This window comes from Rhinopithecus roxellana, chromosome 16 (genome assembly GCF_007565055.1).
Source record: "Rhinopithecus roxellana isolate Shanxi Qingling chromosome 16, ASM756505v1, whole genome shotgun sequence".
In the NCBI taxonomy this organism is placed as follows: domain Eukaryota; kingdom Metazoa; phylum Chordata; class Mammalia; order Primates; family Cercopithecidae; genus Rhinopithecus; species Rhinopithecus roxellana.
The window spans coordinates 8,224,614-8,251,948 of NC_044564.1; the positions used below are offsets into that span (position 1 = coordinate 8,224,614).

The window sequence follows — 27,335 nt, forward strand, 5'->3', positions numbered from 1 at the left end:
TGAAGGGTACACTGTCAACACCAAGGTCTGGCTTCCTTTCATCCCCCATGAGGGCAGGGTTGCTGGACACTCTAGTACTAGAACCCCACTTTCTCCAGGGGTGCTCAAAACACATTAGAATCATTCAAAAAAAAGAAGAAAACATAACAGCTACAAATCTAACAAAATGTATATTGTATGCTCAAAACTACAAAATGCTAATGAAAGAAATCAAACATGATCTAAATATATGAAGAGAAATAACATGTTCACTGATTGGAACATGCAACATAGTAATGATGTCAATTCTCCCAAACTGAATAAAATGGAAAGAATCAGTCTAACCTGACTTCACAACATATAGATAACTACAGTAAGCAAGACTACATGGTACTGGCAGAGAGAAAGACACGTGGACCTGAAATAGACCCACATAAATATGTCCAGCTGATTTCTGGCAAAGGCACAAAGGCAATTCAATGGAGGAAATACAGCCTTTTCAATAAGTGGTGTTGAACTACAGGAAGGAAGGGAGGGAGGGAAGGAAGGAGGAGGCGAAAGAGGGAGGAAGGGAGGGATGGAGGGAGAGAGGGAGGGAGGGAGGGAGGGAGGGAGGGAGGCTGGCAGGCAGGCAGGCAAAACTTCACACTTTCATTAACCTAAAATAGATTGTAAACTTACATGTAAAATACAAAACAATACAACTTTTAGAAAAATAAAATAAAATAAAATCTTCAGGATTCAGAACTAGGCAGAGTTCTTACAGTTGACACCAAAAGCCCAATACACAAAAAGATAAATTGATAAACTGGACTCGATCAAATTTTAAAAACATTTGTTCCATGAAAAACGAGGTGAAAAGTATGAAAAGAGAAGCTACTGACTAGGAGAAAATATTTCCAAACCATACATATGACAAAGAACCAGTTCCTAGAATATATAAAGAACAATTCAAACAGAACATGGGCAAAAGATATGAAAAGACGTTTCACCAAAGAAGATACACAGATGGCAAATAAGTCCAGAAAGACACTCAACACCACTCACCGTTAGGACAAGCGAATTAAAACCACAGTGATGTGTCACTATACCCCTATCGGAATGGCTACAATAAAAAAGTGTCGGCCGGGCGCGGTGGCTCAAGCCTGTAATCCCAGCACTTTGGGAGGCCGAGACGGGCAGATCACGAGGTCAGGAGATCGAGATCATCCTGGCTAACCCGGTGAAACTCCGTCGTCTACTAAAAATACAAAAAACTAGCCGGGCGAGGTGGCGGGCGCCTGTAGTCCCAGCTACTCGGGAGGCTGAGGCAGGAGAATGGCGTAAACCCAGGAGGCGGAGCTTGCAGTGAGCTGAGATCCGGCCACTGCACTCCAGCCTGGGGGACAGAGCGAGACTCCGTCTCAAAAGAAAAAAAAAAAAAAGACCCACAATCAGAAAGGCAAGAATGTTAGCATCCTGCCTTGGGGCAGGTGTAAGGAGTGCAGGAGGAGGTCAAAGTCCCCCACCCACACCCCCCAGGCCTCGTACACCCAACATTCTAACAAAAGGCCCTACTGGCCGGGCGCGGTGGCTCAAGCCTGTAATCCCAGCACTTTGAGAGGCCGAGACGGGCAGATCACGAGGTCAGGAGATCGAGACCATCCTGGCTAACACGGTGAAACCCCGTCTCTACTAAAAAATACAAAAAACTAGCCGGGCGAGGCGGCGGGCGCCTGTAGTCCCAGCTACTCGGGAGGCTGAGGCAGGTGAATGGCGTAAACCCAGGAGGCGGAGCTTGCAGTGAGCTGAGATCCGGCCACTGCACTCCAGCCTGGGCAACAGAGTGAGACTCCATCTCAAAAAAAAAAAAAAAAGGGTCAGCACCAAACACTGGCCAGAATGCACAAAAACTGAATTATTCACACACTGCTGGTGGGAATGTAAAGGAGTGTAGCTCTCTGGAAAAGCTTTGGTTTCTTAAAAAACTCAGCATGCAACTACTATACTTACCAATTTGCACTCTTGGGCATTTATCCCAGAGAAATGAAAACTTATGTTTGCACAAAAATGTGTACAGCAACTCTATTCATAATAACCCCAAACTGTAAGCTTCCACAGGTGAACAGTTAAACAAGCCATGGCACAGCCATAGCATGGAATACTACCTGGCACCACGGAACACCACCTGGCACCACGGAACACCACCCAGCACCACAGACTACCACCCGGCACCACGGAATACACCCGGTACCACGGAATACACCTGGCACCACAGACTACCACCCGGCACCACGGAATACACCCGGCACCACGAAATACTACCTGGCAGTAAAAAGAAACATGCTACCAACACCTGGGTGAACCTCCAGCTAATTTTGTTTGAGTGAAAACAGACAATACCAAAAGGTTACATTTGTTATGGTTTTGTCCATGTAACGTTCTGGAAATGACTAAATTATAGATATGGCAAACAGACTAGTGGTTGCCAGGGATTAAGGAGGCGGAGAGGGCAGGAGGGACGCGGGTGTGGCCATGAAAGGGCAGCATGAGGGACCCCTGCAGGGATGGAGATGCTCTTCATCTTCACTGTGTCAACATCACTGATACTGATGTATTAACATGAATATCCTGACTGTGACCCTGATTATAGCTTTGCAGGTTGTTGCCACTGGGAGAAAAGGGTAAAGGATGCATGAGCTATTTCCGTATTATTTCTTATTACTGCATGTGAATCTACAATTATCTTAAATAAAAAGTTTAATTTTTTAAAAGCCCATTCCCTTAATCCCTGTCTCCCTGCAGTTACTTCCCACTGGTCTTTACTTCCCACTGGTCTGCTCCCTCCTAGAGTCATCTGTGGTTGCCACCCTGGTTTCTTTGCCTCCTCCTCCCTGTAACCCAATCATTCCAGGGTGTTGTCCCACCAATGAGACTGCCCTTGCCAAGTTTACCAACAACCTTCATCTTATCAAATGCAGTGGTCCGGGCTTCTCATCTTCCTTGACTTCACAGCAACATCTGGCCCAGCTGATCCTGTTCTCCGAACGCTTTACTCTGCTCCCAGGATGCTGCGTGGTTATGGTGCTATTCCTGCCCCCTTAAAAGCTCCAGCCCAGTCTCTTTCGCAGCTCCTGCTTTCCTACTGGGCCTCTGAGTGCTCGAATTCTCCCCAGTCTCAGCCTTGGGCCTTCTTTTCTCCATTTGCACTTACTACCCAGGTGATCTCATCCTCTCACATAGTTTTAAACACTGTCCATGAGTCAAGTACTTCAAATGCTCATCCTCAGCCTGCTGTTCCCTCTGAATTCCCTCTCAAACACCCACCTACACACCCAAGATCTCCACTTGTATGAAAATAGTTACCTAAAGTTTTGCAGAGCCAAAACAGAATCCTGGAGTTCCACCACTATCCTCTCCTAAAACAAAACTAAGTAAATTCCTTGCTCCTAATTCTCCCTTTCTTAGTAAATGGCATCACCTTTCTCAGTGCCTCAAGTCACATCATCGTTGAGACTTCTGCTTCTTTCACATCCACTCTATGAGCAACGCCTGTTTGTGCTAGCATCAAAATGCAGCTATGGATCTGAACACTTTCCAACTTGGATCTTCACGGAACTAGTACGATGAACACAAGCAAATCATATGTGCATAATCATAAAGCAACATGTTACCTCCACTGTGCCTCCAAACATGGTCCGTGGAGAAATCCTTTCCATGCCCCTAGATGACAATTTGGACAAGCCCATGACCGTTCTGACAGCTCCTGGCTAAGGCGAAGTTCTACAGCCTGCAAGTGGAGAAGTTCTACTTTCAAGTGGAAAATACAGTTTCAACTCAGCAGTTGAAAGTGTTCAGGCCGGGTGCAGTGACTCATGCCTATCATCCCAACACTTTGGGAGGCTGAGGCAGGTAGATCACTTGAGGTCAGGAGTTCAAGACCAGCCTGGCCAACATGGCAAAACCCTGTATCTACTAAAAATACAAAAATTAGTCAGATGGGGTGGCTCATGCCTGTAATCCCAGCTACTCAGGAGGCTGAGGCATGAGAATCACTTGAACCCAGGAGGCAGATGTTGCAGTGAGCCAAGATCGTGCCATTGCATTCCAGCATGGGTGACAGAGCAAGACTCTGTCTCAAAAAAAAAAGAAAGTGTCCAGTCTCAGTCTCAGCTGGTCATCAAACTGACATGCTTCACTCTGACAATACCCACTCTCGCTGGCTGGCCTGCCACAGCTGGCTGCTGCAGTGGAAGAGAAAGATACAGCCCCTCTCTGCTCCTCTGTACCCAGCATTGCTGTGGAGCTGCTGACCCAACAGTCACAGCAGGGGAGGGAGAAGGGACAGCTGTTATTCCTCGTGCGGTGCTGTCCGGAGACCATCTCACCTCTCTAGACCTAGGAGGAATTTACTGCCAACTCTTCTCTCCCCAGGCTCATCCGTGTGTTCTCCCCAAGCTCCATTTGACTCCGCCTGCTTTTCCAGGCACAGACAAAGCCATTTCTCCTCCAGCTGGAGAGCCCCCACGCTGCCCCACCCACTGCCACCAGCTTTTCAGCAATCCACTCTGAACAGATGCTCTCTATTGAGACCCCATCACTCACCTGGTCCTGACTGCCTGCTCTCGCTCACACCCCCTACCCCTGCTCCCAACATGGACTGAGCTCCCCATCTCCCTGTCTCCACCCCTACCACAGGTCGTGGGTTCCATCCACCCCTACCGCAGGCCACGGGCTCCACTCCTATCGCAGGCCTGCCGTGGCCTCCCACCCCTACCGCAGGCTGCAGGCTCCCGTCCCTACCAAAGGCTGTGGGCTTCACCCCTACTGCAGTCCGTGGGCTTCCACCCACAAAGAACCCAGATGTCATTGCTTAAAGGAGCATATATCCGAGGGGCCACAAAAGTCCCTCTCACTGGGTTGGAGGTGAGGGGCAGGCTCTCTCTCCAAAGGATCCTCTTCAAAACTCCTAATCTCCAGCGACCAACCACGTATGTCCTTAGTGTGGAGGAGTGGACCAGTCGGTTCTTGGCTACCTGCTCTGGGGCCTTGTGTGGCGCCAGCCCACACTGCCATGACTGCATCCTGCTGCCCCGGCCAAGCTTCCAAGGTATCGTAGCACCTGCATGCCTGGTTTCTAGACCTCACCAGGCCTTGCCCTCCCAGTACCCTGTAACTCGTCACTGTCTGCTCCTCATCCTCTTCTGTTTTCTTCATGGCACTCGCCATTGTCCAGGCCCTTATGTATCGAATGCCTCTGCTCACCACTGTGCAAGCAGAGCCAGGGCTCACTGGGTCCTATTGAAACACACGCTGGCTGAAACACTCTGTGGCTCCTCCTGGCCAGTGCCACCTGCCCCAGGATGGGGCTCCTGCCCATCCCCTCCCCCGGGAGGCACAGACCCAGGCAGAAGAATCTGAGTCATGTGCCGCCCCTGGCCAAGTCCCAGTGGACACTGAGGGCTGTGGAGACCTGGTCACACAGCCCTCCATTTGGGTGGGGCCAGCAGGACTGCAGCCAGCTCAGAGCTATTTTTAGGGTCTGTCTTTGTGGGAATCGTTCCTTGATTGGCTACAAGGAGAGAACAGCCAAGCTCTTCATCACCGCCTTTGTCCTGTTCCTCTTTCCCTCAATCACACAAGCTGTCATCAGACATGACTCCCACTGGAGGAGGAATCTGGTTCAAACGGACCCTGTGCTGGCTTTTCCTTAACTCCTCATCTGCCATCTGCCTGTTCAAGGAGCTTGATAAACGAGCTCAACAAGCATTTGGCAAATGCCTGCTGAATGCCCAGCCCTGTCCCCATGAATGCATGAGGCACAGGGCAGAGGGCCCCAGTCTCTCCCCAGGACCTGTCCACCATCATGCCACCAGCCCTCATGGGCACAGCTGCTGGAGGCTGGGGAGAGAGGCACAGGCTCCCAGGCGCACGTGGACCAAGCTTCACCCCAGGGCACAAGTGACAAGCTCTAGGTGAAAGCACCTTGCACTCCGGCCCCTGCCCGCCCTGACAGCACCTGAGGGGAACACATCCTCTAGTTACTCAAAACCTAGCACCCTTCCCAGATTCCTGGCCCACAGGCGCCTGACCTTCTCCACCTCCCACAGCCCCTCAAGTACTAATTTAATTGTTCTCATGCCCTGGTGGCTCACAGGGCTGTCACATACAGAGGGGACAGAGAGCAGCAGGGGCCTTCCTATAAAGAGGCAGATCTGCTCAAGAGTCGGTGGTTGGGGATGGGAGACTCCACCAAGAAGGACCCAGGCGGAGGCAATGCAAGGGAGCTGAGCCATCAGGCTCCCTCGAACTCCCTCATACTCAACTTCAATCACGGCCACCAAACCCAGGCTGCCGTAAACTGCGGAGACAGGCCAGCATCCTGATGAGACCAAAGAGGAAACAGGAGCAGACAGACTAGGCGTCAAGGAAACAAACACACAAGCCACAGGCTCTACTCCAGGAATCCCCGCGTGACTGAGGAAGGTCTCGGGGGCCTCGGCCCTGCTCTGCGGTTCACCACCTTCACCAGGCAGCCTGGGGATGGGAGGCCCAGAAGCCCTACTGGCCCTCGACTCCATCAGAGACCCTAGAGGGGTGGCACAGCAACAGCTGCCCGTAGTCCTCGGGCTGGAGCAAGTTAGTCAGCTTCTCCACAACTCAGCCTCATCAACTGTGCAACAGGTTCCTGAGAGGAGTCAACAGAAATAAAACACTTCCCACAGGGCCTAACCCAGAGCAGGCTAGCAGTGGGCATGAGCTGTCGGTGCTGCCATCCTTGACAACAGAAACAGCAGCATCTCCTCTGGAGTTTTCTTCTCTGACCTCTGCCACTCAGCCTTCAGCTTCATTTTCATGAAGGAGACGACTCCAGGAGGACCCACCTCAGAAGGCTGAGCTGAGGCTGCCTGTGGTGTACCCTGGGGTGGGGCATCTGCCGGAAGGAGCCTGTATTTCATCCTAGGGGTGCAGGGAGGAGCCTAGGGCTGGGCAGAGGCTCTGAGGTCAGAAGGGCCCCCCTAAATGGACCCCCAGAGGCACCAGCTCAGGAGGTCCAGGGCCCGCCCTCAGGCCCAGGGCCACGATGCCACTCACGTTGTAGAGGATGTCAGTCCAGCCCTCCATGGTGATGCACTGGAACACCGTCAAGATGGCAAACAGGATGTTGTCAAAGTTGGTGATGCCAAAGTTGGGTCCTGGCCAGTACTCCCGGCACTCAGTGTCGCCCTCGCACAGCCGGGCTGGGGCCTCCTTGCCACAGGGGAAGTCACCCACGGGCTCTGCATCTGCAAGGAGGAGAATGAAGCAGACCCTGAGCTCAGAAATACCAAGCTCTCCAATCCCCACCAGGATTCCTGGGCTCCGGAGAGCTCACAGCAGGTGGGCAGGAACCAGGTACCAACAGAAACCCTCCCCCAACTTCCCACTATTCCTCCTTGAACCTACATCAGGCATCACCTCTTGCTGCCCTCCTGAGCTCAGGAGCGACCAGCTCAGGGAGTAACGGCCAGCTTCTGCCCCGCTACTGGAACCTGTCTACCATCACTTAAACAGGCTCACAGCCCATTCATCTTAAAACCAAAAACAACAAACTCCTAACCTCCCATTCTTCCCACCACCCTAACTGTTCCTCTCCCTCACAGCCAAACTGCCACCTAACCGTTCCTCTCCCTCACAGCCAGACCGCCACCCTGACCGTTCCTCTCCCTCACAGCCAAACTGCCACCTAACCGTTCCTCTCCCTCACAGCCAGACCACCACGCTGACCGTTCCTCTCCCTCACAGCCAGACCGCCACCCTGACCATTCCTCTCCCTCACAGCCAAACTGCCACCTAACCGTTCCTCTCCCTCACAGCCAAACTGCCACCTAACCGTTCCTCTCCCTCACAGCCAGACCGCCACGCTGACCGTTCCTCTCCCTCACAGCCAGACCGCCACCCTGACCATTCCTCTCCCTCACAGCCAAACTGCCACCTAACCGTTCCTCTCCCTCACAGCCAAACTGCCACCTAACCGTTCCTCTCCCTCACAGCCAGACCGCCACGCTGACCGTTCCTCTCCCTCACAGCCAGACTGCCACCCTGACCGTTCCTCTCCCTCACAGCCAGACCGCCAGCAAGATCCTCCTGACATGCAGATTTGACTTGAGGCCCTTGGCCAGTCCCAAGCTGGACTCAGCCACTGTGCAGTCTGGTGCCTGTCAGGCAGGATGATCTGGAACCAACCGAAGATGTGCCCAGAGGGTGGCTGGAGACCTCCTGGCCCAGGTCTCGTTGCACTGACCCTACAGGGCGGACATCCTTCCACTGTGCTGAAACCTAGCAGGCAGCCAGGGACCACAGAAAGAGGGGTTAAAGACAGACCAGAAAACCACTGCTAATCTCTAGAACAAGATAGCAAGCAGCACATTTACCCCCTTCACTCTCAAAAATCTCAACGAAAGGCAGAAAAAAAAATGTTTTTTAAAAATGTAGGCCGGGCACGGTGGCTCACGCCTGTAATCCCAGCACTTTGGGAGGCTGAGGTGGGCAGATTGCCTGAGCTCAGGAGTTCAAGACCAGCCTGGGCAACATGGTAAAATCCTGTCTCTACTAAAATACAAAAACTAGCCGGGCGTGGTGGGCACGCGCCTGTAATCCCAGTTACTCAGGAGGCTGAGGTAGGAGAATTGCTGGAACCTGGGAGGCGGAGGCTGCAGTGAGCCGAGATTGCACCACTGCACTCCAGCCTGGGTAACAGAGTGAGACTCCGTCTCAAATGAAAGAAAAAAAAAAAGTACAACAACATGAAAATATCTATCAACATAGGAGAAATTTTGAGGGGTTGCTCAGATGGAAAGCAAATATTCCCAGGTTTAGAAGGCAAAACTGACTACCTAAGTTTATTCCTCTCCATCCAAATATCTTGCTAAGTGCCAGTAAAGAAGACTAGGAACAATGAGTTTCATCTCCTTCTTTCCAGTTCTTTTTTTTTTAACTTTTTCTTCTTTTTCTTGTCTCACGACCTGGCCATGACTACAAATGCTATGTGGACTAGAAGCGACTTGCTTTGTTCTTGACTGTAAAGGGTAAAGGGAAAGCTCTCCAGGCTTACAGTGAGGTATGATGTTTGCAGGAAATCTGCGGGAATTTAAGAAAACTCTCTTTTATTTACAGTTGGATTAAATGTTTTTCTTTAAATCATGAATGATCTAAATTCTAGTAAAACATTTTTCTAAAAGTTCTGGGACTATAGGTGAGCCACCGCCAGCCGGGTTTTCTCCTTTAATAAGTTTGTAGTTCAAGCCACAAACCTTAGCTTCATCCTACACTCTTCTCTTTCTCTTACCCCCACATACAGACTCTCAGAAAATTCTGTTGGCTTTACCTACAAATACACCCATAATCTGACCCATTTTAACCACCTCTACTACAACACCCAGCCTGGCCCCAACCACCATCACCTCTGCTGGATTGAGATCTTCTTCTCAACTCTGTTTCTGCCTTTGCCTCCCAAGAGCAGCGCGAATGATCAGAAGATGCCACATCTCACTCAAAGTGCTCCACTGTCTTCCCGTTTCTCTCAGAATAAGACAGGGCCATGAAGCCCACATGATTCCTCTCGTTGTCGCTGCTCCGCACCATAGGCCTTTGCACCTCATACTCCTGGTAACTAAAGTTCTGCTCAGGTGGCCACATGGCTCCCATCTCCCTGCATTCAGAAGCTGCTCAACAGTCACCTTGGCAGAGTGGCCTCCTGGGCCCCTCTGCAAAGTAGGCCCCAAATTATTCTAGTTCAAACACCTTTTTGTTTTCTTCCCAAAAGTTACTACAATCGATAATTACTATATTTCTGTGTTTGTTTATTTACTTGTGTTTATCAGGCTATTGTCTATGTCCCCCACTAGAATGTCAGCTCCACCTCATGCATCTGGCACCAAGAAGGCCCCTCTAGCACCCAGAACAGTGCCCATCTCCTGGATGAACGCATCTGTGACACTCGACTGTGCTGGAGGGTGCTGCCTGGCCTCACCTGTGCTGTTGGGGAAACAGGCCTTGTGGAACTTGCCCATGTAGAACTCCAGGCCAATGATGGCAAACATGAGGATGGCAAAGAAGAGAAGCAGCCCGATCTGCAGGAGTGGAACCATGGCCTTCATGATGGACTTGAGCACCACCTGCAAACCTGGAGCCAGAACAGGGCAGGTCAGGAAGCAATGTGGGCAGGGTAGGGCAAGGAGTTGGGTGGGGGCATGGACAGAACAGCAGGAACCTAGCAGGGGCAGCAAGGTGCTAAGCAGTGAGTGCTTGCAAGGTCAAAGGACAGAACTAAAGCCCCTTAAGGTGCAGAGGGGCAGAGAGTGCTTGTGTAGGGCAGAGCTGAGAGTCCTAGGGACAAAGCATAAGGTCCTAGAGAGAAGTTGACTGAGAAGTGTCTCTAAGTAGACAGAGTGGGATGTGTGGGTGTCAAGTTATGAAGTCTGAGGTGGGGAGTGGGGCTCAGGGTGGGGCAAGAACAGAGAATCCTGAAAGAGAATGAAATCCTGAGAAGGAAGAGCCAAATCAGAGGACATCCTGAGAGGAAAGAACAGGGGATCCTGGGAGGGAAAAGCAGGGGATCTGGGGAGGGAAGAGCAGGGGATCCTGGGAGGGAAGAGCAGGGGATCCTGGGAGGGAAGAGCAGGGGATCCTGGGAGGGAAGAGCAGGGGATCCTGGGAAGAGCAGAGAATGCTGGGAGCTAAAAGGAGGGGACCCTGGGAGGGAAGAGCAGGGGATCCTGGGAGCGAAGAGCAGGGGATCTTGGGGGAGATTCCTAACAGACCCAACTCCTTGGGAGAAAGTGAGGCAAAAAGACCTGCCCCTGGCAATGTTCTGCCACTGGCTATACAGCATGTGAGGAACTGGGCAGAGGAGCCTATAACCCTTGACCCCTCCCCTTGCAGCCAGGCCCCGGTACTTGGATATGGGTCAGAACCCTTGCCTGGCAGGGTCTCAGGGCAGAACAGGGAGCCAATCACCAGTGTTCCCTCAGTGGCCTCTGGAGGACAAAGCACTAGTTCCATGTCCACTCAGGCCCTTAGGTAAACCTAAAACCAGACTTCCACTGGGCTGAAGGAGTAGGGGTCCAAGTGGTCACTGGCTCATGAGGTCACCCTGGCCATCCTCCTGCTCATGGCAGGCTCTGTGGGCAGCCCACTTCAGGAGCATGTCTTAAGGTTGGCCTCAGTCCCCAGTGACTCTGCCAAGACTGAGCCAAGAGACAAGTGGCCCTTTGCAGCCTTTGCACATTTTCTCAGGCATCGTTCCCCACCACCTTAGGCAACCTCTCATACATTCTTTAACCTCAGTAAAAGAAGCAAAGTGATGAAATGTGACAGAGTACGTGAGAAGGAACAAAGCTTCCATCTCGGGAAGCCAGGTCAGGGTCAAATAACAGCATCACCCTGTGGGCTTTCATGGAGGGTGGGACAGGCCACAAAAGGCCTGCTCCTCCCTTCCTCCTGCCTGGTTCCCTGGGGTCAAAAGGGGCAAGCTCAGAGTCACCAAAGCCAAACTGTAGCCATGGCCATGTCCATGGTGAGGGTAGGAGAGGAGGCTGTTGTTCCAGGCAGGCTTGGGCCTATCTTCACTGGACTCACTTGGAATCCCAGACACCAGCTTTAGAGGCCTCAGCACACGCACAGCCCTCAGTGTTCGCAGGTCGAAGTCCGTTCCAGCCGTGGCGAGGATCCTGGCAGGAACAAAGAGAAGAAGGGAAGTAAAGGTTTCCACAGTGAGTCTGGAAGAGGACACTCCTCCCACCACCGGGGTCCTGTGTCCCCACACTGTCCAACCACAGGGCCAGCACAGAGCGGCTTGCCAGGTGAGAGGAGGCAGGAACTGAATCCAGAAACCGTCACAGAAATGTTCACAATCACCCACATGACCAAACCTCCAGTTCAAAGGCACCATCTCTGAATAGACACTTGGCCCCTGGCATGGCAGGAAATCTGTCCACCAATTGAGTTTAAGCCTGACCCATATCCCCAAACCAACCCCAGCTGCACTTCAAGCTGCCTTCTGAGAGGCAGTGGTGACTGAGAGCAGGAGCAGGATGGAGCCTGAGGGACTCCTGAACTGACCCCCAAATATCACCATTCTTTCCCTTATCTCAGGAAGACGTGGAAGTGGGGTATTGGGAAGGTGGAATGAGGAAGCCACTGTGGTCAGCTCTATCAGCATAAAAACCTGTCTTAGTATCTCCCATCTTAAGAACAAAACTAAAGATCCCATATCTGCCTTCTACCACAGAGCATTTCTCTGTTCCCTTCCCATCAGGACTCACGGATGGTGTCAATCCTCGGTCTCTCCACTTCCTTACCTTGTGGTCTCTCATTAGCTTTCTCCAGCCAGGCTCTCACCCACCTCTCCACTGAAATGCTACGTCAAGCCTTCCTCTTACCAATTCTAATGGTCAAGTCTCCTTTAAAGGGTGCAGTCTCTTGCCTCAGGTCAACTGTCTCCTGTTTCCCTCCCACTCCCTGGGGGCTCCTTCTTAGTTTCTTTTGCCAGCTTTGCCTTCTCTGCCAGAGATTCAAACCTTGGGTGCCCCAAGCCTCATTCCATATAGGAGCTTCCCAATGGCTTTGAATATCATGTATGTCTATTATTCCCAAATGTACCTCTTCAACCCAGCCCTGGAGTTCTAGGCTCATATATCCAACTACCTTTTTAACAGTCCCATATGGGTATTTTAAAAAGCATATGAAACATTCCATAACTAAAGAATTCTTTTTTTTCACTTTAACAGAAGTATAAAACACGTACCTTTTTTCTAAAGTTCAGAGTTGTTACATTACAATGACTAAGAAACTTTCTATTCTTACTTCCAGTCCTGCTCCTTCCCGTTCGTTCCCCTCCATGGATCGCACCAGTCACCTATTGTTTAAACCAAACCCGAAGCTTCATTCCTGACTCCGGTCCTTCACTCATATGCCACATCCAGTTCACCAACAATCCTGCTGGCTCTGCCTCTAAAGCACATCCAGGATTCTTGGTGAAGGCTTTGAGACCACCTGCTCCAAACACATAGCAGTGACAGACAAAATCTGCAACAGAGCTGGGGGTCAAAAATAAGATAAATATCGGCCGGGCACAGTGGCTCACGCCTGTAATCGCAGCACTTTGGGAGGCCAAGGCAGGTGGATCCCCTGAGGTCAGGAGTTTGAGACCAGCCTGACGAACATGGTGAAACCCCGTCTCTACAAAAAAAAACAAAAATACAAAAACTAGCTGAGCACAAAAGCACGTGCCTGTAATTCCAGCTACTTGGGAAGCTGAGGCAGGAGAATTGCTTGAGCCTGGGAGGCAGAGGTTGAAGTGAGCTGAGATTGCGCCATTGCACTCCAGCCTGGGCAACAGAGCGAGACTCCATCTCAAATAGATAAATAAATAAATAAAAGATAAATATAATGAAATTTTTTAAAAAGGACAATAAAAAGCCTACTATTCAAACCAAAATTCCAAGTTACCTGAGGAAGCCCAATGCTATAGAAGACGTTCAACAGGATCAACTATTGAAAGAGGAATTTTGTTCAGATAAAAACGGTAAACTATTAAACAAAAACAAGTAGAAAAGGTAGAAAATGTAAAACTAGCTAGATCAACGGAATAGAATAATAACCCAGAAATAAACCCTCACATATATGTCAACTGGTTTTCAACAAAGGGACCAAGGCCATTAAGCGGAGAAAGAATGATCTTTTCAACAACCAAGCAGAATACAGTTGGACCCTTACCTTACCCCAAATACAGAAAGTAACTCAAAATGGATCAAAGATCTAAATATGAGAGATAAGACTAGAAAACTCTTAGGAGAAACATAGAGGGAAATATTCATAACATCGGATTGGGCAATAATTTGTCGGATATGACACCCAGAGCACAGGCGATAAAAGAAAAAATAGATTAAATTGAACTTCATCAAAAATAAAAACTTTTGTGCATCAGAGAAAGGGTCCCCAACCCTCAGGCCACAGACCAGTACTGCTCTGTGGCCTGTTAGGAATCAGGCCACTCTGCAGGAGGTGGCAGCGGGCGAGCGTTACTGCCTGAGCTCCACCTCCTGTCAGATCGGCCGTGGTATGAGATTCTCATAGGAGCACGAACCCTGTTGTGAACTGCACATGTGAGGGATCTCGGCTGAAGCTCCTCATGAGAATCTAACGCCTGATGATCTGTCACTGACTCATCACCCCCAGATGGGACCGTCCAGTTGCAGGACAATAATCTCGGGGCTCCCACTGACTCTATATTATGGCGAGTTGTGTAATTATTTCATCATATATCACAATGTAACAGTAATAGAAATCAAGTGCACAATAAAAGTAATAACGCACTTGAATCATCCCAAAACCATTGCCCTGACCTCTGGTCTGTGGAAAAATTGTCTTCCATGAAACCAGTCCCTGGAGCCATAAAGGTTGAGGGCTGCTGCATCAGAGGACGCTATCAAAAAGTGAAAAGAACCCTACAGAATGGGAGAAAGTATCTGCAAATCATGTATCTAATAAGGGATTAATATCCAGAAAACACAAACACTCCTACAACTCAACAACAACAAAAACAACTCAATTTTAAAATGGGCAAAGGACTTGAATGAACATTCTTCCAAAGAAGATATACAAATGGCCGACAGACGCATGAAAAGATGCTCAACATCACTAATCATTAGGAGTTTGATGTTTACTTCAATCATTTGAAGTAAACATCAAAACCACAATGAAATACCATTTCATACCCACTAAGATAGCTATTAGTGGCCGGGCGCGGTGGCTCACACCTGTAATTCCAACACCTTGGGAGGCCAAAGCATGTGGATCACCTGAGGTCAGGAGTTCAAAACCAGCCTGGCCAACATGGTGAAATGCCATCTCCACTAAAAATACGAAAATTAGCCAGGCATGGTGACGGGCGCCTGTAATCTCAACAACTCAGGAGGCTGAGGCATCAGAATTGCTTAAACCCAGGTGGCAGAGGTTGCAGTGAGCAAAGATCATGGCACTGCACTCCAGCATGGGTAACAGAGCAAGACTCCATCTCAAAAAAAAAAAAAAAAAAAAAAGTAGTTGTTATCAAAAATAAACAGAAAATAACAAATGTTGGCAAGGATGTGGAGAAATCGGAACCCTCGTGTGTTGCTGGTGGGAGTGTACACCGGTGCAGCCACTGTGGAAAACAATTTGAAGGTTATTCAAAAAGTTAAACATAGGTTGGGCGCAGTGGCTCACGCCTGTAATCCCAACACTTTGGGAGGCCGAAGCAGGCAGATCACCTGAGATCAGGAGTTCGAGACCAGCCTGGCCAACATGGTGAAACCCCGTCTCTACTAAAAACACAAAAATTAGCCTGGCCTGGTGATGGGGGCCTATAATCCCCACCACTTGGGAGGCTGAGGCACAAGAATCGCTTGAACTCGAGAGGTGGAGGTTGCAGTGAGCTGAGATTGTGCCACTGCACTCCAGCCTGGACCACAGAGTGAGACTCCATCTCAAAAAAAACTAAAAATGAAAAAAAAATGCTGAACATAGAATTAACATATGATCCAGCAATTCCCCTTCTAGCTATATATCCACAAGAATTGAAAGCAGGACTCAATCAGATACTCATACACCAACGCTCATAGCAGCGTCACTCACAATAACTGGAGGAAGGGAAGAACACAAATGTCTATCGCCTGAAAAATGTGTGCACACGATGTGGTGCACGCACGTGAATAACTATTCTCCACAAAAGGCAAGAAGCTCTGATGCTGCATTTGCTGCAGCATGGATGAACTTGGGTAACATTATTCTAAGTGAAATAATCCAGACACAAAAGAGCAAATAACGTACGATCCCACTTACATGAGGTACCTGGAACAGGTAAATTCACAGACACAGTAAGTAAATTAGCGCTAACCCAAGGCTGAAGGAAGGGAAGTGGGGAGTTATTGCTTAATAGGTACTAAGTTTCTGTTTGGAGCAATAAAAAATTTGGAAATTGCAAGGCCGGGTGCAGTGGCTCACGCCTGTCATCCCAACATTTTGGGAGGCCAGGGCGGGTGGATCACCTGAGGTCGGGAGTTTGAGACAAGCCTGACCAACATGGAGAAACCCTGACTCTACTAAAAACACAAAATTAGCCTGGCGTGGTGGCGCATGCCTATAATCCCAGCTACTTGGGAGGCTGAGGCCGGAGAATTGCTGGAACCCGGAAGGCAGAGGTTGCGGTGGGCTAAGATCATACCATTGCACTCCAGCCTGGGCAACAAGAGCGAAACTCTGTCTCAAAAAAAAAAAAAAAAAGGTTAAAACAGAAAACTTCATGTTATACATATTTTACCACAATTTTTAAAAATTAAAAATTTAATATGCCAAAACCACTGACTTGTACACTTCAAATGGGAAAATTGTATGCTGTGTTAAGTTATATCTCAGTAAAGCCTTTTTTTTTTTGAGACAGAGTCTCGCTCTGTCACAGAGGCTGGAATGCAGTGGCGCCATCTCGGCTCACTGTAACCTCCACCTCCTGGATTCAAGCAATTCTCCTGCCTCAGCCTCCCGAGTAGCTGGGATTACAGGCGTGTGCCACCACACCCGGCTAATTTTTGTGTCTTTAGTACAGACGGGGTTTCACCATGTTGGCCAGGCTGGTCTTGAACTCCTGACCTCAGATGATCCACCCGCTTCGGCCTCCCAAAGTGCTGGGATTACAGGTGTGAGCCACCGTGCCCGGCCTCAGTAAAGCTGTTTTTTAAAAAGACTCCAGCAGAGCCATGGTGGAACTTAACAAGCTCATCTTTACATCCATATGGACAAGCCAAGGGCCATGAACAGTCAAGTGATGCTGAAGAACAAACCAGGAGATCAGCTCTTGCTTTAGTCCCCAAGACTTACTGTGAAGCTAAAATAATTAATACTCTGGGGAATGGACAGGGAAGGCATGGGGCAGATGAAGAGCCACAAACAGGCCTGACGTATGAAACCTGGTGTTTGACAAAGGCAGTGGCACCATTCCAAATCAGGGAGAAAGGGTGGAGCAGCCGCCAAACGATGTTGGAAAACCAGGTCGCCCACAGGCAAAAAGAGGGAGTACCAATTGCAAATACATTCCAGGTGTATCAAAGACCTAAGCATGGGAAGCAAACTCTAAAGCCGCAAAAAAATACAAGAGAACAGCTCTGTGATGGTGTGGTAAGGAAGGATGACTTGAGACTAAAGCAACAGATTAATAAATGTGACTACAATAAAATTAAACCATACCATAAAAGACAGCATAGCCGGGCGCGGTGGCTCACACCTGTAATCCCAGCACTTTGGGAGGCCGAGACGGGCGGATCACGAGGTCAGGAGTTTGAGACCATCCTGGCTAACACGGTGAAACCCCGTCTCTACTAAAAAAATACAAAAAACTAGCCGGGCGAGGTGGCGGGCGCCTGTAGTCCCAGCTACTCCGGAGGCTGAGGCAGGAGAATGGCGTAAACTCGGGAGGCGGAGCTTGCAGTGAGCTGAGATCCAGCCACTGCACTCCAGCCTGGGCGACAGAGTGAGACTCCGTTTCAAAAAAAAAAAAAAAAAAAAGACAGTATAAAGAAAATGAAAAAGAATTGGTTTTCTGAATGTAGAAAAAATGTCTACAAATTCATATGAAATATACAAATAACCAATCAGAAAAATCAACAAATTACAAGGGGGAAGAAGATGCTCAAAATGATTGGCAGTCAGAGAAATCCAGATTAAAGTGACAAAGAGCTGCCACTTCACATCCTTAGTTTAGCACACAGTGTTAAAGCCTGGTGATGTGTTGGAAGAAAGAACTGTAGAATCGCTTCGGAGAGTATTTGGCTACTTCCAGGAAATTTTTAAATGAGCATCCCCAGGATTCAGGAAACCACTTCTAATCACACCCCAAGCACATTCGCATCCCTGTTTGTAACAGTAAGAAAGGAAAATAAAAATGCCTTTCACAAGAAGAGAGGAAAAATTAATTGTGGCATAGGCACACAATGGAATATGATTCTACAGTTAAAAATGAATGAGCATGTAAAACTAAATAAGCCTGTGCATATTAACATGGAAAAATGTTTAAAATAATGTTGAGGGGTAGAGGCTAGCTGTGAAATAATCCCATATCTGTGTGTGAATACACAGACACACTCACACGCTACATTATTTATGGATACACACACAGCGAAAGGTGGAATGTTCACACACCCCCATGCCCTGGCAGGACAAACACAAATCAGGACACCTGCTCCCACAGGGAGAAAAAAGAGAAAGAGAAGAGAATCTGACTGGGGGACTGTATTCAAAAGACTTCAACCACATCTGTAATATTTTAGTTCTCTAAGAAAAATGTCCCAAGCTAACTCCCAATGTACAGAGAAATGCAGACCAGGGGAGCATGCAGAGGAACACGTATGTTCAATAAGACATCACACGGGGATGCAGGGGAACATGTATGTTCAATAAGACATCACACAGGGATGCAGAGAAACATGTATGTTAAATAGGACATCACATGGGGATGCAGGGGAACATGTATGTTAAATAAGACATCACACGGGGATGCAGAGGAACACGTATGTTCAATAAGGCATCACACAGGGATGCAGAGAAACATGTATGTTAAATAGAACATCACACGGGGATGCAGGGGAACATGTATGTTAAATAAGACATCACACGGGGATGCAGGGGAACACGTATGTTCAATAAGACATCACACAGGGATGCAGAGAAACATATATGTTAAATAGGACATCACACGGGGATGCAGGGGAACATGTATGTTAAATAAGACATCACACGGGGATGCAGAGGAACACGTATGTTCAATAAGGCATCACACAGGGATGCAGAGAAACATGTATGTTAAATAGGACATCACAAGGGCATGCAGGGGAACACGTATGTTCAATAAGACAACACACAGGCATGGAGTCAGCAAGACTGAGACTGGAAACACAGATGACCCAGACAGTGAACAGCTCCTGAAAAGCTCCAATTCCATTCCCAAGAAAGACAAATTACATAGGAGGAAAAGTCTCTCTCTCCCTTCACCTTATAGCTTTTCTGTCTCCCAGGCACCAGGAAGCTCTCTGACAAATGCTGAAATATCAGCAAAGTGGCCTTAGGAGTCGTCCCGGCAAGCAAAGACATGAAAGACAGAAACGCATTTTAACAAGGTGGAGTTACTATGATCCCCTGGGGCCGGAAAACAACTCTTCTTTTTTGACGAAGAATTCAAAGGTGTTTAGACCCAGGCTGGACATTTCTATAATCTTGAGAGCCAAAAAACCCACCAAATCCACTCAAGTGGCGTAAGCAGCCTCTGGAATAAATGACAACCTAACTGCAGCCTCCTGGGTCTCTGAGGCCTCCAGTGTCTGAGTGGAGAGGCCCTTGCTATAGTCCACCAGTATTTTTCAGGAAAAAATCTGGTCTGCATTGCAGCCATTCCAGCCAGCAAACGTGATGGGGCAATCCAGAGAGGGCAAGGGCAGGGCACCTCCATTCACTTGTCGGGAGGGGACAGAGTCTTCAGTGAACCAGCATATTTAACCCCAGGAAGGCTGAGAGGACAGTGTCTTCAGCAGACCAGCATATTAACCCCAGGAAGGCTGAGAACTAAATGCAGCAATGTTTGTGGAAATCAGATTTTCTGAATTAATGTTTTTTGAGTTATGATGAAGAGAATTTATCAGACCATATGAAGCTGTATTTAGCATCACATTGGCCCTGGGATTCGAATTTAAAATATGCAATGGAACTGATTGAGACTTGTAATTTTAAGCTGAAAACCTAATAAATTTATAGAAAGTATTGAACCATTTAAGCAAATTTATAGATTCACCACATTTACACTTTAATTTATTCAACATACAATACTTTAGTACTTAGGAAGGTCTAGTTACAGTAAATTTATAAACAAAAATTTAAATGTCTAACATTAAGTTTATAAAATAGGATAAAACATTTCTTATAATCTTCTTGAAAATGAATGTTAAAAATTGCTAAATGTACAAATATAATTTTTCATAAGTTGAATCTAAAAGCCTTTTTTTTTTTTTTTTTTTTTGAGACAGAGTCTTACTCTGTCACCCAGGCTGGAGTGCAGTGGCGGGATCTCGGCTAACCACAACCTCCGCCTCCCGGGTTTAAGTGATTCTCCTGCCTCAGCCTCCAGAGTAGCTGGGACTACAGGTGCGCACCACCATGTCTGGCTAATTTTTGTATTTTTAGTAGACCCAGGCATGGGGGTGTGCACCTGTAATCCCAACTACAGGGTCCTGCTCTGCCGCTCTGTTGCCCAGGCTGGAGTGCAGTGGTACGATCGTGGCTCACTGCAGACTCAACCTCCTCGGCTCAACCCATCCTCCCACCTTAGCCTCCTGAGGGTGGAACATGCTGGTTAGGCTGGTTTCAAACTCCCGACCTCGTGATCCACTCGCCTTGGCCTCCCAAAGTGCTGGGATTGTGAGCCACTGTGCCCGGCCCCTAAAAGCTTTTAAAAACCCAACATTTTTGCATTTCTAACTTTAAAAATGGAATGTTGACATTTAGAAACTAAAGTGGTTTCTGAAAAATATTTTCTATGCACAAAATCCATTCTCAAGAGTATAACAAACCCACATTTATCATGAAGGATTTTCTTCAAGTCAGATAACAAAACAAGAAACATCACCATAATTCTCATTTAATATTGTTTTAGGAGTTCTCACCAACATAATAGGACATCAACAGGACATAAGGAAAGAAATAGATAAAATGATCACTGCTGGCAGACAGTGATAAATTCCCAGGAACTTGGTTAAGAACAGAGCTTCCTGAAGTGTTGGTCTGGGACTAACCCAGGATCTCCCAGCAGCCTCAGCATCACCTGGGAGACCATCAGCAAATTCTTGAGGGGGCGGTGGGAGTAGGGGGAGGCAGAGGCAGTGCAGTGGCTCACACCTATAATCATAGCCCCTTGAGAGGCAGAGATGGGAGGATCGCCTGAGCCCAGGAGTTCAAGATTAGCCTGGGCAACATAGTGAGACCCATCTCTACAAAAAAAAAAAAAATGTTTTTAAGTAGTCAGGCATGGTGGCGCACACCTTCCGTTCCACCCTCAGGAGGCTAAGGTGGGAGGATGGCTTGAGCCCAGAAGGTTGAGGCTGCAGTGAGCCATGATCGTGCCACTGCACTCCAGCCTGGGCAACAGAGCAAGAACCTGTCTCTCAAAAAAAAAAAAAAAGGAGAGACAAATACTATTATATATTTATATATGTAAAGAAATGCTAATTCTTTCCCAGCAAGAACTCAGAAATCAGAGGGCAGGGTCCGGCACTCTGGGTTTTAACACGCCTTATGGGTGATTCTGATGCTCACCCAAGCTGTGAGCCCCAACGGTCCAGAGCATCAGCTTGAAAAGCTTCCTTCTGGTTTGTGTGCCCCTCCTGACTTCCAGAAAAGACAGAAAGCAGCATAAAACTCAAAAGTGCGGAATGATGAGATCAAAGCAATGACAGAAAGGAAAAAACAACGTCCAGGTACTGTAATCACAACCAAAACTTCGCTCCAAGCCCATCAGCAAACAAAGCGCGCTGCCCAGCTCTACCCAGAAGGGGTGTGCCCTGGCGCCCAGAACCAGCAGCCTGATGGATGGACAAACACCAGAAGCCAGCAGTGACACCAGACAGGGACAGCCAGGAAATGCAATGAAATAAATGCCTCAATCGAAATGCCGCCAATCAATACAAACCACTTAGGAATGGCTTTAACAGTGCAGGTGACCTTTATAAAGAAACTACAAAATCTATTTACAAAAAAAAAGGAGAGCTGAATAAATTTTAATACATACTACATTCCTGGATGGACAGACAGAATATATATTTCTAAACTTGATTCTCCTGAAATCAATTTATAGATTCTGATAAATCAAACAAAATTCCAACAGTGGTTATTGAGGCTACAACAAAATGATCCCAAAATCTATCTGGAAAACTAAGTAGGTAAAACATTAAAGCAGGATTCAAAAAAGAAAAGCAAGGAGAACAGGACTGGCTTATGAGACATGAAACCCCTCCTCTGAGCTACCCAGTGAGACCACAGACACGGACAGAGAGCGTCGCCGATGCACAGGAGTCAAAGGGGGGTATGACCAAGTGATGTGAAGGTGAAAGGTCTTGGTTTGTTTGTTTGAGACAGAGTGTCGCTCTCTCACCAGGCTGGAGTACAGTGGTGTGATCAAGTGATTCTCCTGTCTCAGCCTCCCAAGTAGCTGGGACTACAGGCGCTCACCTCACCACTACAACCAGCTAACTTTTTTGTATTTTTAGTAGAGACGGGGTTTCACCATGTTGGCCAGAATGGTCTCTATCTCTTGAGCCCGTGATCCGCCCTCCTCGGCCTCCCAAAGTGCAGGGATTACAGGTGTGAGCCACCGATGAAGAGTTTTGTAATAGTATAATTTACAGGAGAAACAAAGATTATTCAACTTTTAGCCATTTGTCCCAAGGAAATAAGAGATATATAAAGATACAGGTATGTGTTTTGGTTTATCTACAAAAGCAAAATAGGAAATAACCTAAATGCCTGACAAGAGGAATCTGACCGAGTTCTGTCTCACTATGTTGCCCAGGCTAATCTTGAACTCCTGGGCTCAGGCGATCCTCCCACCTCTGCCTCTCAAAGGGCTATGATTATAGGTGTGAGCCACTGCACTGCCTCTGCGTCCCCCAACTCCCACCGCCCCCTCAAGAATTTGCTGATGGTCTCCCAGGTGATGCTGAGGCTGCTGGGAGATCCTGGGTTAGTCCCAGACCAACACTTCAGGAAGCTCTGTTCTTAACCAAGTTCCTGGGAATTTATCACTGTCTGCCAGCAGTGATCATTTTATCTATTTCTTTCCTTATGTCCTGTTCATGTCCTATTATGTTGGTGAGAACTCCTAAAACAATATTAAATCGTCTCTTCAGAGGACACTCGGCGGTGGGGGCTGCTGGGACATCAGATGCTGAGACATCTGTGTGCAGTGAGCACCCGTGGGGACCCTCACCCTGCATCTTATATGAGCCGGCACAGCTGCACCAGGTGGCCTGCCCACGATGGGAGCGGGGTGCCTGCAGTAGCCCTGGAGGGTGATATCAATTGTGTATTTAAAAACCTATCTACTGGCCGGGCGCAGTGGCTCACGCCTGTGATCCCAGCACTTTGGGAGGTCGAGGCAGGTGGATCACCTGAGGTCAGGAGTTCGAGACCACCCTGGCCTAACATGGTGAAATCCCATCTCTAATAATACTACAAACATTAGGTGGGCATGGTAGTGCACACCTGTAATCCCAGCTACTTGGGAGGCTGAGGCAGGAGAATTGCTTGAACCCAGGAGGCGGAGGTTGCAGTGAGCTGAGATCGTGCCATTACACTCCAGCCTGGGTGACAAGCATGAAACTCCATCTCAAAAAAAAGAAAAAAAAAAAAAAAAAAAAAAACTTACACACAGAAAAAGTTTGGAAGGAAAGAAATAGCTCAAAATATTAACAGTGCATATCACAGGATGGCAGCAGTGTGTGTTATAAAGTAAGAAAATCAATACTTTTTTGTAAACAGAAAAGAAAAATGTTTCTCCTCTGCTGACATTTAAACAAATACCTAAAAAAAAAATAACTGTGAGGTACTTAAATTAAAGATGTAGATGTTATATTAACAACAATAGCAAAAGGAAATTACAGAACACACTCATGAACTTAAGAAGTATTAAATACCAATACAAGTATTGGGTACTTTCTATGCCCTGAAGCCTTAGGCTGTAGAAAAATCCTACTGAAAAGCAAGGAGGCAACAGCCTCCTTGGAGAGGAGGTGCGTTGGGGAGGGGCTAGGAGCCAGCAGGACCTCTCACTCCACCCCCACTTTCCCCTTCTCCAGGAGGAACCAGTGTTTTGCTTCTTAGCTCCAGGCCTGGCACAGTACCTGGTAGGCAGTGTGCACTTAATAAACGTTAATGGAGAAATTTCCAGAATGAAATGGCAAAGAACCCCAGAGATAACTCACAAAAGTAAACACCATGTAGTAATGTGTGAACATGCCCAAGCTCATCAGTAATGGAAAAAAAGGACAACAAGGTACAGATTTATATTGAATAAATTAACAAGAGCTTTGAAAATATATCCAGCAGTGGCAAAACTGAAATTAAAACTAATGATTTAGGCCAGACGCAGTGGCTCACGCCTATAATCCCAGCACTTTGGGAGGTCGAGGCGGGTGGATCACTTGAGGTCAGGAGTTCGACGCCAGCCTGGCCAACGTGGTGAAACCCCATCTCTACTAAAAACACAAAAAATCACCGGGGCTTGGTGGTGGGCACCTGTAGTCCCAGCTACTCAGGAGGCTGAGGCAGGAGAATCATGTGAACCCTGGAGGTTGAGGTTGCAGTGAGCCAAGATCACGTCACTGCACTTCCGCCTGGGCAACAGATCTAGACTCAGTCTCAAAAAAAAAAAAAAAATTCACAAAAAAACCCTAATGATTTACATAGAACTGGTGGAATAAGAACTTATATATCCCATTTGGAAAACAACTTGGCAAAATGTCTCAGGAGCCATGAAATGTTTAAACACTTGTACCCAGTCCACTCTGACAATCTGTACCATCAAAATAATGCAAAATAATAATAACCCCATCTCTACTAAAAATACAAAACTCAGCTGGGCGTGGTGGTGTGCGCCTGTAATCCCAGCTACTCAGGAGGCTGAGGCAGGAAAATCACTTGAACCTGGGAGGTGGAGGTTGCAGACATGGACACGGGGACACACAGACATAGACACGGACACACAGACACAGGAACACAGAGATACATGGCACAGACACAGGGATGGGTCACATGACACAGACACGGACACAGAGACACACGGCACAGACACTGACACAGGGACACATGACACAGACACATGGCACAGACACACAGACACAGAGACACACAGCACAGACACAGAGACACAACAGAGACACACGGCACAGACACAGGGACACACGGCACAGACACAAAGACAGCACAGACACTGACACAGAGACACACAGAACAGACACAGACACAGGGACACAGAGACACAGACACTGACACAGGAATACATAACACAGACACATGGCACATACACACAGACACACGGACACAGAGACACACAGCACAGATACAGAGACACAGCAGAGACACACGGCACAGACACAGAGACACACAGCACAGACAGAGACACACGGCACAGACACAGACACAGAGACACACAGACACAGGGACACATAGCACAGACACGGACATAGAAATACACATACGCAGACACAGAGACACACGGCGCAGACACACACAGCACAGACACGACGGCAGTCATGCATGTAAAGACCCACCTTCACTCTGGCACCCAAGGTCAGGGAGTGCTCCCAGCCCCACAGAGGGGAGGAAGGCTGGAACCACACTGCTGCAGGCTTCGTCTGGGCCCCCTAACGCTAACCCAAAACTCTCCCCACATCTCCCAGACTCTAGGTCCCAGCCACGCACCCTCCTCATGGGCCTGGGAGGCACCCTGCCTTTCCACAGCTGTCTGTGAGGAGCTTCTGGGGCATACCCCAGTCAGGCCTGGTCTAGCCACCTCCACACTTCACAGCCCAGCCATACCCCACAGGGTCCCCCAGTTCTGAAAATGCCAAGAGCTAGCAGAGGTGACTGGGGACTCAGAGCTGTCATGTTCCATGAGAAACTATGGATGCTCCCATGTCCCCACACATCTGGCCCGCCCTGGACCGCCCCTGTACCCCGTCCTTCGCATCTGGCCCGCCCTGGCCCCCCGTACCCTGTCCTTCGCATCTGGCCCGCCCCAGCCAGCCCCTGTACCCCGTCCTTGCTTCCTGCTGCTCCCTGTGGGGCAGGGCCCTACCCACGCCCTATCAACCTGGACCAGCCCTTCAGAGGGTCTGCGCTGGGCCGGGGGAGACCACAGAGCCTGCACAGGGGCAGGGGTCCCTGGCCCAGGGCAGGTGGGGCAGGTGCCAGTCAGGCCCAGTCCAGGGAGACTGCTTACTACTCTCAGGCTGGTTCTACATGGGAGCCAAGTTGGCAGGGGAGGCACCAACTCCAGGATCTGCTTTGTCACTGACCTTCCGGGTACTGGTTCTCACCCAGGAGCGTGCTTGCAACTGCCACGGAGAGAACCTGCAGCTCTCGGCCAAAGACGCTGCAGCCTCCCCTTGGCCTCCCCACCCAGTCCCTGCTCTAACAGGCCAAGAAGTGGGAGCCACCTAGCCTGCTCCAAAGCAAGGACAGGGGAGAAGAGCTAGGTGTGACATGTGGGGACCCCCAACCCCAAGCCCACACACGACAGGGGGTAGCCATCTGCTACAAGCCAGGGACTCTCATGACACCCTCAGGGGTTGGCACATTACACAGTTCCTTGCAAGAGAAACTGAGGTTAAGAAAGCACATCCCAATCCCAGCATTTCGGGAGGCCGAGGCAGGTGGATCATCTGAGGTCAGGAGTTCAAGACCAGCCTGGCCAACATGGTGAAACCCCACCTCTATTAAAAAAAAATACAAAAATTAGCCAGGCGTGGTGGCAGGTGCCTGTAATCCCAGCTACTCAGGAAGCTAAGGCAGGAGAATCACTTGAACCTAGGAGGCGGAGGTTGCAGTGAGTCGAGATGGCAGCACTACACTCCACCACTCCACCCTGGGCAACAGAGAGAGACTCCATCCTAAAAAAAAAAAAAAAAAAGAGGGCCGGGCGCGGTGGCTCAAGCCTGTAATCCCAGCACTTTGGGAGGCCGAGACGGGCGGATCACGAGGTCAGGAGATCGAGACTATCCTGGCTAACCCGGTGAAACCCCGTCTCTACTAAAAAATACAAAAATCTAGCCGGGCGAGGTGGCGGCGCCTGTAGTCCCAGCTACTCGGGAGGCTGAGGCAGGAGAATGGCGGGAACCTGGGAGGCGGAGCTTGCAGTGAGCTGAGATGCGGCCACTGCACTCCAGCCCGGGCGACAGAGCCAGACTCCATCTCAAAAAAAAAAAAAAAAGAAAGAAAGAAAGAAAGAAAGAAGGTCAGGCAGGGTGGCTCACACCTATAATCTCAGCACTTTGGAAAGCTGAGGCGGGAGGACTGCTTGAGTCCAATTTTCAACCAGCCTGGGCAACACAGACTCCGTCGCTACAAAAAAAATCTTTAGGGAGGCCGAGGCAGGCGGATCACGAGGTCAGGAGATCGAGACCATCCCGGCTAACACGGTGAAACCCCATCTCTACTAAAAATACAAAAAAATAGTCAGGCGTGGTGGCGGGTGCCTGAAATCCCAGCTACTCGGGAGGCTGAGGCAGGCGAATGGCGTGAACCAGGGAGGCGGAGCTTGCAGT

The 27,335-nt window shown here is 48.8% G+C and overlaps 1 protein-coding gene across 2 annotated transcripts in view; it reads right to left on the minus strand.

Moving 5' to 3' along the window:
• Positions 1-27,335, minus strand: part of CACNA1B (calcium voltage-gated channel subunit alpha1 B) — a 250,042-nt gene that overhangs the window by 203,903 nt on the left and 18,804 nt on the right. For both annotated transcript variants that reach the window (XM_030920382.1, XM_030920383.1), the window contains exons 4-6: positions 11,578-11,669; positions 9,971-10,123; positions 7,054-7,244 (exon numbers count right to left, since the gene is read on the minus strand). In XM_030920382.1, coding sequence (XP_030776242.1) covers positions 7,054-7,244; positions 9,971-10,123; positions 11,578-11,669 — 436 coding nt within the window. The remainder of the gene's footprint in view (positions 1-7,053; positions 7,245-9,970; positions 10,124-11,577; positions 11,670-27,335) is intronic.